Source organism: Chelonoidis abingdonii, chromosome 4 (genome assembly GCF_003597395.2).
Source record: "Chelonoidis abingdonii isolate Lonesome George chromosome 4, CheloAbing_2.0, whole genome shotgun sequence".
NCBI classification, from domain to species: Eukaryota; Metazoa; Chordata; order Testudines; family Testudinidae; genus Chelonoidis; species Chelonoidis abingdonii.
In genome coordinates, this window is record NC_133772.1 from 58,533,389 (window position 1) to 58,544,730 (window position 11,342).

Genomic DNA, 11,342 nt, shown 5'->3' on the forward strand with positions numbered 1-11,342 from the left:
AATCGATATAAGCAAGCACTTGAAGAAGAACTAGTGGCTTTGTATTTCGTAGTCCAAGTAAGTGTTGATCCTTTAAACAAACTGTAAAATTACACAAGCTGCTTTGTCCAAAATAACCTATAAAGTATGCTCAACAAGGTTATACCCCTATTTTATTTTAAAGAAGTAATCTGTAAAATGTTTTAATCAATTTTAAAAAATAGTTTGGCTTTACAAAGTTTAGACAAATTGTGTTTAACCAGGCAGTGCACATCTTCAACTCTTAACGAGGGCTGTTGATTAATAACAGTTAACTCATATGATTAACTCAAATTAAGCACGATTAATCTCACTGTTAAACAAACAAAGACATGAAATATTAATTATCTTTCTACTTTTCAATATAAGATTCATTAAAACAGAAAGAAGTCACAGTCCCTTATTATTAATTACAATTCACGTTAAAAATTAAACAAGAATAATCTTCAATACACCTCACAAATAGTATGCAAACCCTATCTGCAAAGGTGACATACAAATATAGTTTTTGTTATCATAATGTACTCTAAATTAACAAAAACAAGTACAAACTTAGAGCCTACAACACCACTCAGTCCACTGTCAGCTTCCAATTGGCTAGAGAAACAATTCCTACATTTATTGAATAATCCCACTCTTAATTCACATATGCAGACCCGAAGAGAACCAGGCGTTCACATGGCACTGTTTGTAGCGGTGTTGCAAGTATTACATCAGAATATGCACAGTTCATATGCCCTTCATGCTTTAGTCACCAATTCAGAATGGATCGCAGCTATGATGTTAAAAAAAAATCCAGTAAATTATAAATGTAAGCTCCAATTCTGTTTGACCACCATCTGACATATTGATGTATAGCAACGCCTCAGATATGAACCCAGCCATCTGTCATTTTAAGAACACTTTAAGCAATGAACAATTTGCAAAGAGGATATGTGAAATTGTAAAAATAGCTATAGCACTGAATCCCAAGGTTTAAGAATCCGAGGTGCAATCCAAAGTCGGAGGGAGAGGTGGACAATCTTCAAAGTCTAAAAAAGCACACCCAGAGCAAACTAGTGACACAAAAAAAAAAATCAAACTCTGCGGTCCATGCACCAATGAAAAATGACCGTCGCTCGCTTGACTAGTATCAAAGAACCCTTATAGCATGAACATGCCTGTAATGGGTTGAAGGTCAAATGAACTCAAGCACGGCACGTAAAGACTTGATCGCTACAAATCCATGTTATCCTGTTCCATCTTCAGTGACAATTGTAGTTTTTTTTCTGTCCCGGTACAAGAACTGACAGATGATCTTCCTCAAATGAACCAAAACTTTTTTCAGGATGGGGCTGAAATAGACCACGGACTTTAGCAATAAATTTTAATATTTATTTTTGAATACAGGTTTTTTTTGGACATAATTCTACATTTGTAAGTTCATGATAGAGATTTCATGATAGAGATTTCACTACAGTATTTGTATTAAGTGAATTGAAAAACACTTTTTTTCAGTGCAAATATTTAATCAAATAAATATAAAGTGAGGACTGTACACTTTGTATTCTGTATTGTAGTTTAAATCAGTATTTGAAAATGTAGTAAACATCCAAAAATATTTAAATAAATGGTATTCCATTATTAACAGTGCGATTAATTGTGCAAATAATCATGTTGTGTGATTGTGATTAATTTTTTTAATTGCTTGACAGCCCTACTTTTAACTAGATTGTTGGGGGCTTTTTAAGCTTGTTTCCCAGTAATAGTTGAACAGGTGATTTAGAGAAGCACTTACATCTTCTCATTCACTTCCCATTGTTGAAATGATTTCATTAATAATCCCATCATATGAAGTTTAACAAAAGAGTGGTTCACCTTTTAGAGTATAGGGTGGTACTTTACAAAACTATAATCTCTGTTGCACCAATTGGTGCTCTTCAAATTCAGGATGAATTTATCATACCAAGAGTCATCTTCCTTGTATTACCTTTTTTTTCCAAATCAGCGCTTATGCTCCATCCAGTTTTGGTATAATAATTGAAAAAGCATGGATTTACAGAAGGCACGTATACTGAAGCCAGGTGCATTGACTCTGGCAGAAACTGATGGACATCCATTAGTTGACAAAAATGGTGTAAGAAAAGTAGGTAGACCAATACCCACAATATTTCAAAACTGTAATTTGCTTATGTCCACATTTTTTCTTTGTTGTCAGCAATCATCCATTTATGGATGATTATGAATCCTTTTATGAATTAAGAGTCAGATTCTACATTCAAGTGACTATTCTGGCCTTATTTCATATAATGTTTTATTTATATTTTTAAAAAAATGATGAAATGTTTCTGGCACATGTACAAGATACAATAATTGAGACCAATGACCCAAACCTCTCTAGACCTTTCCCCTTCAAATCTCTCCGATCCAATTACGAATCTCTCTTCACCCAGCAAAAGCCTGGGAGAGCAAATGAGCCTTGCAAAGCGAGTAGAAGGTTAACAGACTTGGGGTATACAGATGACAAGTTAATGCGATGGTCAAGCACCTCTCACTCACGATGTGTGGTTTCCACTCTCCTTGTGATTAAGCCATGAGACTCTTGGCTCACACTTCATATATCAGCTGATCAGTTGAGATGCAGTCTTTGAAGTAGATTGGACACAATCTTTAAGGCTTCAGCAGTTAAAAATTATCCATGGCACTCTTCAGCCAAGAATCTCAGAGCACTCAAAGTATGAATGGCAATGACTTAAACATCACAGTACTCTGAGGTAGGTATTATACTTTTCAATCTGTAAAATGGGTAAGGCACAGAGAGGTTAAGTGACTTGCCATCAGCTATAAGCAAGTCTGACAGAGACAGAAGAGAAACCAATTTGACTCCCAATCCTGTCAGTCAGTAACAAGAAAATAATTATCCATCCACTTAAGTCAATGCGAGTTACTTATAGGCAAGATTGGCCTTATGTAGTACTCTGAGTGCACCCTATATCTTTCAAGTATTCCAGCAATTTCTCTTTAGATGAGAGATTTTTAGATTTAAGACAGTGATATGGAGTCATTATTAGTTTCTCACTGAACTTCTCTGTCAAAAAAAATTGTTACAAGTAAACATTCAACCTGTAAATGTAAACAGTGACTGAATACAACTGAACCATTTTAAATACAAGTTGAAATTTAATTTGCTGCTATTGAACCATTGGCCAAGATTTTCAAAAGCGACTCAGCTTCTGAATGTCCAACTGGTGATACGTTAAAGAGTTCCAATTTTAAAAGTGTCTCCCACTGGAGCTCCAGAAATGAAGGTAAACAAAGTCATTAGTCACTCACTTTTGAAAATCTTGTCCATTGTCTTCTGATTACTAGACATTCTATGGATGAGAGATTTCTAAAATCTCAACATTCCAGCAGGGCAATGTAAATGACCTGTATAAGCATGCAGGAACAACTTTTGGACTCATTTTATCAGCCAGAAGTCTTGACTTTAAGCCTCCAAGACTAAGGTAGTCAATGGAAGTTGTGTTCAAGGAGAAGTTGCTTCCCCAGACAATGCTTTGAAAATTCACACTTTGTATATTAAGGTGGAGATGTGGAAGGAGAGAAATAATCCTACTAGTTACCAACTAGCCATTGCTATGGGTGGGTTGTTAATGGAATCTAGGGAAAGACATCTGTCTGACTTGCCTAGCAATAACTACTGTTCTGCAACAGAGAGCAGTAAATAGGTGACGAAGTTGAGAAGAATACATGTAGTCGTTATTTTAGATAACCCCAACTATGATTTTCATATAGAGAATATCCTCTGTCCTCCTAAGCATGGCTTCCTGCCATGTAAAATCTACATTATTGCAGTATTGTCTCATATTGCCCAGTTAATGTTTAAAATTAGACAAATTAATACAGAAACCATAACACTATACAAGCTTGACAGATTAACTAGCTTTCATCAATACAGCCCATTACTACTTCTAGAACCAGTACAAAACCCACCTAGCAACCAAATGAGGTATCTATTTTGTTAGTTATTCAATGCTTAATATATTCACAGTGGTTTAAAGTTTTAATTTAAAAAATGGTTAGTGTTAAGTCAGATTTTAATATTAAAAATATTTTTCTTTCTGAATAAACAGTAAATAAAACTAGTAAAGGAATAACAGTAGTTTGATACTTGGCTCAAAATGCATGGGAGCTCAAAGATTAGTATCTTTATGCATGGTTCAGCTCTAGCACCAAAAACCTGTATAAACAAGTTTCATGCTGGAAAAAGACATCAAACTTTTGCAAAACAATAATTTCATTTCCATTATGAAATAATTCACTTGCTCCTAGCTGTGCTGAAGAGCTGTAAGTCTTTCACATTTGTGAAAAATGTCCTGCAAGGTACTGCCCCTTTTCAAATGTACATCTTCCAATAAAGATTAATTCCCCACTCCTCCAAAGTCAAGTTTGAGACGATGTGGCAGGAAGTGACATAGACTTTTTAAACATCTTAAACCCTTTTGCAGGCCCCGGATATGGTGGTGGTGGGACATCATATTTTCCACCTAATGTCACAGCTTCTTCATAAGTTGGCAGTCCTGACTCATCACCTGTTCTTAGAGGGAGTGGGTTTAAAGAAACCTCTTCATGTCTTCTAAAGATGATAGATGAATGTCTTCTACTTCTCACACTGTCTGAGTACCTAACAGAGTTAAAAGTATTATGAATGACATTTTCATTTTTATATATGAAGGAGAGGATTACATAGCCTTTTGCCAAAGCAAGTACATTTTTAATAATCTTAAACAGCATGGGCCAAATGGTTATCCCCAGAACCTAGGCAGAGTTAAGTGCTGCAGAAATTCACAGAGACAAGGATGGGGTAGAATCCTCCTCTAGGACCCACTATGACAGTAACTTCACGGCAATGGCTGGAGTAGCTCCTGTAACTCTGTTACCCATTCATACTTGTAAGGTTGAGAGGAGTAAAGAGGAGGAGGGCTAGAGGATCCATGTAGCAGTGGGTCCTCCAAATTACTTCAGCTCCCTATCCCAGAAGAACTATGCAAAGGTCCACCCCTCCTTTGAGTTGCAGAATTGTGCCTCTTTCACTAGAAGAGGGGCTTCTATGCTTATAGAAGTCGACAGGATTTGCTTTTAACAGGTAGAGAAGAGGCCTTTAAAAGGATTCCAACACAAGTAGTTACAAATCAGATTTTCTCTCTCAATAGATATTTAAGTTGCAAAGATATTTACTGTCATAAATAGTGTAACTCAATTTACTGTCATTTTATGTACACTTTTATTTAATATATCATCAAAATTCAGTGCAGTTTTCTGCACTTTAGATCACTGGGATATTTCCATGTATGCCACAGTGTGCATGTTAAAAAAAAAAAAAAAAGTGCTGTTTACAAGAACTGACAAGCACTGTTCAAGATCATTAAGTGCTGATTACTTATATAGTTGATCTCAAGTTTAGTGTTTCAAATACTAGTACACAGTCTAGTTTTTAAATCATATTCCAGAATCATATGTAAAATAAATATCTTAAGTAATAATAGAATATTAATAAAATATATTTGTTTCTTAAATACTCAATGTTCTATGGAGTTTATGGGTGCTTCAAAATGATAGTGGTAAAGCTTTTAGTCATAAGGGAAGTCTTAGGCTTTGTCTACACTTGCAAGTTGCAGCGCTGGTGAGGGGGTTACAGCGCTGCAACTTAGCAGGTGTCTACACTTAAAAGCTCAGCCAGCGCTGCAACTCCCTGTTTGCAGCGCTGGCTGACAACCGTGGTCTGCTTCTGGTGTAGCGAGGACCAGCGCTGGTGATTGCAGCGCTGGTCATCAGGTGTGGACACTCCCAGCGTTTTACTGGCCTCCAGGGTATTAGGACTATCCCACATTCCTCTTCAGCCCTCTTGCTCATCACTTCGCACTCCACTGCCCTGGGCTCAGAGCCTGGAGAGAGGGGGAGGTTGTAGAAGGAACCCGAGAGGGAGGCTACTGAGTGTTGGAGATCTCCAGGAGTCATGCAGGCAGGAGCTATTTTCCAGCTAGGAAGAAGCTAGCGCTCATCGAGGCTGCTGGACTTGTAGTGAGGAACCAGCAGAGGAGCTGTCCTGGTAAGAAGCTTTTATTATAAGGATGCAAATGTATTTGGAGCAGGGGGGACTATATGGATGCCTCAAAGCAGCCAATGTAAACATTGATTTCCGCTGTAGCTGCTCTTTGCTTTCACAAGCCACAAGAACCCATGGCTTACCAGAGTGAAGCAACCCCCACCCCTTCCCAGGTGAGCTGCATGTGCAAGATGGTCTGGAAGTACTGCTGTGGCAGAGTGTGGGTGTAGGGTTCAAGTTATTCCTCTGTAGGCTGCTCTTGCTTCTCCCACAGTCATCAGAAACCCCATGGCTTCCACAGTGAAGCAACCCCACCCTTCCAGGTGAGCTGTGTTGTGCAAGATGGCTCTGAGAGTCAGTTCGCTGTGGCAGATGTGGGTGTAGGTCAGTGTTATTCTCCTGTAGCTGCTCTTTGCTTTCCAAACCACAGAAAACGCATGGCTTCCAGAGTGAAGCAACCCCACCCCACCCCTTCCCAGGTGAGCCACGAGCAGCCCCCCTTCCACTGTGAGCCGCGTGTGGGGAAACTCGCCATCTCTATCTGCAGCTGTGGCCTTCTCTGTGCTATGCTCAGAATGTTAAATGATGCTACAAAACTCTTTAAACAATGCAGGCTCTGTATTAACATTTACTCTGTTTTTTTTTTAAAGTGACACTTGAATACTGCTCATCATGCAAGAATCTGAAAGACAGCAAAGCTAAGAAGAAAAACCAAGGAAGACAAAAGAGATGGTGAAAGCAGTTAGAATCTGTATTCCACAGAAAATAAAAAGTTGCAGACTGGAGGGATAAGAAACCATGAAAAAGGAACAGGCTGCCAGATAAAGGAGAAGGCTGCAGAGAAAGAAAATTCTCTACCAAGAGAAGCACAGATCGGCAGGGATGACTTAAAAAGGGGGAAAAAACCTCTCATTTCTTCATGTATTATTTTCCATAACTATATGAATAATAAATTATATATCATTGCTCATATAGACTGTGATCTGGTTATTATAGAGTCTGTTTCACATGTGTGGGTCCGCCGCCACTCCCTGGGGGTGTGCAATGTGTTTGCTATCCAGCTGCTCCTGCAGAGTTAATGCCCTGGAAATCAGGCAGCAGTGGAATGGGCTGGCTGAAGGCAGGCAGGGTACTGGAGAGTAGGGTTCTGGCGCAGGCAGGCGCAAGGGATGTGGGCTGGTTGGAGACAAGGGGTGTGGGAGGCGGGCTGGCTCAGGCAGTGGGGTGCAGCAGGGGTTGACTGAAACAGGCAGGGGTGGGGCGGTGGGCAGAGTGTGCAGAGCTGCGTGCGGCAGCAGTGTGTGGGGGGCTGGCTGTGCCTGGGCAGAGGGTGTTGGCAGGGTTGGCTGGAAGACAGGCACAGGGTGTTTGGCAGAGGTGGCTGTGGGCAGGGGTGCAGAGCTGGCTGCAGGCAGAGGGGCTGGACTGGCGTGTGAGCAGGTCATGTGGGTGCAGCAAGGCAACTGGAACCCCAGCCCTTTAAGTAGCCCCCAAAGCTCCTTTCTACTCCGGGGACCTTTAATAGCCGCGGGACGCGCGGGAATGCAAGAGGGAGGCGGGGCTCCAGTGGCTATTTGAAGGACCAGGGTGGCAGAGGCAGCTGGAGCCCCAGGACTTTAAATACCCCTCACTGCCGCAGGGCTCAGGGGCTATTTAAAGGGCGGCAGAGGCTCCAGCGGGGGTCCGGGGCTTGCCGTGCTCTGGCCGGAGCTCCAGCCGGGTCGGCGGCTTGCCGTGCTCTGGGCCGGAGCTCCAGCCGGGGTCGCGGGCTTGCCGTGCTCTGGCCGGAGGGCGGCAGGCTCCGCGACTCTGTTCTCCTGGCCGGAGCGCGGCGACAAAGCCCCACGCCCCACTCTCATGGCTGGAGCCACCGGCGCGGAGCACTGCAGCCCCGGCCGCCCGGCTGAGCTCTAGCAGGAGAGCGGGCCATTGCCGCGTCTCCACCGGCAGCTTCACTTCAAAGAAGCGGGACGCATGGAGCAGACCGCAGCTGGAGAGCGGGTAAGTTTTTTTTTTTTTTTTAAAAAAAGAGGTTGCCTAAGGTGGCGGGGCGCCTCTTAGGCATAGGGTCCGATCGCTCAGGCAAATCAACGGTCGTTGAACAGGAAGCGGAATGACCCGCACCCTTCCGTCCCCTTCCCACAACCCACAGCGACAAAATGGGACGAGGTGCTCTGTGGGATAGCTGCCCACAATGCACCACTCACAACAGCGCTGCAACTGGTGCAAGTGTGGACACACTGCAGTGCTGGTCGCTGTCAGTGTGGACACACTGCAGCGCTGGCCGTACACAGCTGTACGACCACAGCTGTAACGGCCAGCGCTGCAAAACTGTAAGTGTAGACAAAGTCTTAGTGTGGGTAGTATCACAGATTATACTTTGATGGTGTACATAACCCTGGGGAAAAAAAAATATCAGACTTTATGGTTCCATCCTTTCATCTCCCTGTATAGAAACAAGAACACATGCTTATACTGCAAATAGATACACATTTGGTTCATGAAATTCACAGAAGTTCACCTACAACAGCCCTGGAGGAGCAGATATCCAATAGCACTATACTTGATAATTTTATGTTTAAAGATGTATTTTCAATTAAAAATGCATTGTTTACTTCTTTGTAAATAACTGTATTTTTAAAAAACTGATGCAGTTGAAAGGAAAGTAACCAAAACTGCCATAGATTTTAAAAACTGAAAGAAAATTGCAGAGGAGATTTATACTAACAAGCTGGCCAAACAAGTTTTTGAAGTCTGAAAGATCTATTACATATCATTTAGTCCACAAATGAGATTGAGTAAACTAAAATCTGATTTATCTTTATTTCCCTCTTTTAGCTACTCACAGAGTCCACTTAACTCTTTAAATACAATTGCCTAAAACAAGTATTTCAATTCAGTGATGAACAAATGGAATACTTAGTGCCATCTGTAAGCCTCTCACATTGTTTACTGCTGTGAATTTATGCTTGCAAGCCTACATTTATTGCTATGTATCTCCTGCTTTACAGCACATTATATTTATCACAGCACAAAATATTCATGAATCTCAGATAAACATACTAGTTACTAACTGTGCCAATTAAGGAAATTCCACTGTATTACACTAGTAGTTTTCATTGTGAAGCTCATAGAAAGGCTGTCTTTAGGAGTCTGTGAATCCTCAGCAAGCTAATTCTTTGGAAAAAGTTAAGTCTACTCATACTTCCTCTAGCATAATTCAATCTCTCCAGCAGTTACAAATCCTAATATCTAAAACTATTCTTAAAACCAGTTCACCCTCCTCCATTGCAGGTTTCAAAAACCAGATCTGGCTCAGGGCTCCCTCATGCTGAAACCATTTTTCTTGGTAAAGATTTTGGGACACAGCAAAATATTGTTTAAACAGGATCTCTCACCCATACAAAGGTTATTTGTTTTATATATTTTCTTGTGATTTATAGTTACAATCTTGTATAACCTTAACTCTAAGAATGGATATTTGCAAAAGCATTTAGTAGTGACCTAACACTGTCAATAGTAACATTTCCATTCACTTCACTGAGAGCAGAATGATTTTGAAAATTCCACCTATATTACTAAAGTTTTTTCTATGAAAGTAAAGTGAAATATTCTCAATTCCTTACCCAGGTGGTTGTCTTGCTTTGCATCTGTTTTTCCAGAAATAATAAATAAGTAATCCAGTTAAAACCAACAGAACTCCAGTAGCAACTAGGCCAGTCAGAAGTCCTGTAACATCAATTTTTTGTGTAGCTTCACCACCTGAACAGAAATCAGTAATTATTTCCAGTTCACTAACACTATAGCATTATTAACAATGCTCCAGCAGTGGTGGTCTTCTCTCTTTATGAAAATTTGAGAGAGATGTTATAGTAAGATTAATAGTAGTAGTTCCTTTCTATTAGTCTTCTCACATGACAAGCCATCACATCAATCCGACACTTTAATGCCCACCCCAAGACATTAATACCTACCCCAACCGAAAGCAAAAATTAACAAATATTCTTCTCCTAGGTCATTTATATATGCATATTTTTGAGATTCTCCACCACTCCATCCCCACCAATTGTTATTTCACACACTTATTGCATCTTTTATCAGATGAAGTCCTTCAGAGCAGATCTTGACTTTCACTCTGTATAGCACCCCATAGTGAGGTCCTGATCCTAACTGGGGCCTCTATAAACTATTGCAATACAAAATAAAAACAGAAGTAAGAAGCACCAGAATTATAGCTGTAAAGTTTCTATATTGTCTAATGCATACAAGGAAATGGATAGCTTAATTCACATTTCAATATGCAATAGTAAAGGGCCAGAGGCCTCCAACTCCCCGAACTTCACACATATATTAGATAATATATAATACACATTTCTGTATATAAAATATAAACACAAAAATGCACAAAAAATATAAAAATACAGTAATCAACGGTTATAAAACTGTGCCAGCTGAATACTTAGTTATGACCAGATGACAAATTACAACATATTTAGAGGGGGAGGGAGGGTCTAGAATGTATGTGTGAGGGGAGCAATATTCAATGTAATGGAAAGAAACGAGATAAGTCAAGATCAGAGCTTACCAAATTTTGTGCTGGGTCCTTTAATGGAATATTCTTTCCAAAAAGTCATCTATGAAAATAAATTTTTTGTTTTTAAATAGTTCAAGCCTGTATGTGATGTACAACTTAAATAAGAGATTGAGGACAGAATTCAGACATGGCATAAATGGGCACAACTCCCACTGAAGTCAAAAGTTGCACCTTTTTACCCCAGGGCTGAAATTCCACTTGTATATTCAGGTATAACATCATAAAAAACTGCCATATTAGAACAAACCAATGGTCCACCTAAACCAATAGAAAGAAATGCCAGCTGTTTAAAAGAAAGGGAAAGAGACAAATCAAGAACACCTCTAAATTGCAATACTATATCATACAGAGAAATTTCTTCTTGATACCACTTAATAATTAGCTTAGACTGACTATGGAGATTGGTGGTACTTGTAATTTATCCTAGTTAGTGTAAATTCCAATGCTATTCATGCAAGTGTCTGATCTTACAAAGCTACTTGCCTCAATAATATCCTTGAACAGTGAGTTCCATAGGTTAATATGATGCATATAAGGCCTGGTCTACACTACGCGTTTAAATCGATTTAAAGAGCGTTAAATCGATTTAACGCTGTACCCGTCCACACTACAACACCCTTTATATCGATATAAAGGGCTCTTTAA

At 40.0% G+C, this 11,342-nt stretch overlaps 1 protein-coding gene across 1 annotated transcript in view; it reads right to left on the reverse strand.

Moving 5' to 3' along the window:
• Positions 1-3,368: 3,368 nt before the first annotated feature.
• PRRG4 (proline rich and Gla domain 4) overlaps positions 3,369-11,342 on the reverse strand; it is a 20,839-nt gene continuing 12,865 nt past the window's right edge. Inside the window, exons 3-5 of the mRNA XM_032799566.2 lie at positions 10,689-10,737; positions 9,730-9,865; positions 3,369-4,681 (exon numbers count right to left, since the gene is read on the reverse strand). Of these exons, the coding sequence (XP_032655457.1) occupies positions 4,441-4,681; positions 9,730-9,865; positions 10,689-10,737 (426 nt within the window). The 3' untranslated portion in view covers positions 3,369-4,440. The remainder of the gene's footprint in view (positions 4,682-9,729; positions 9,866-10,688; positions 10,738-11,342) is intronic.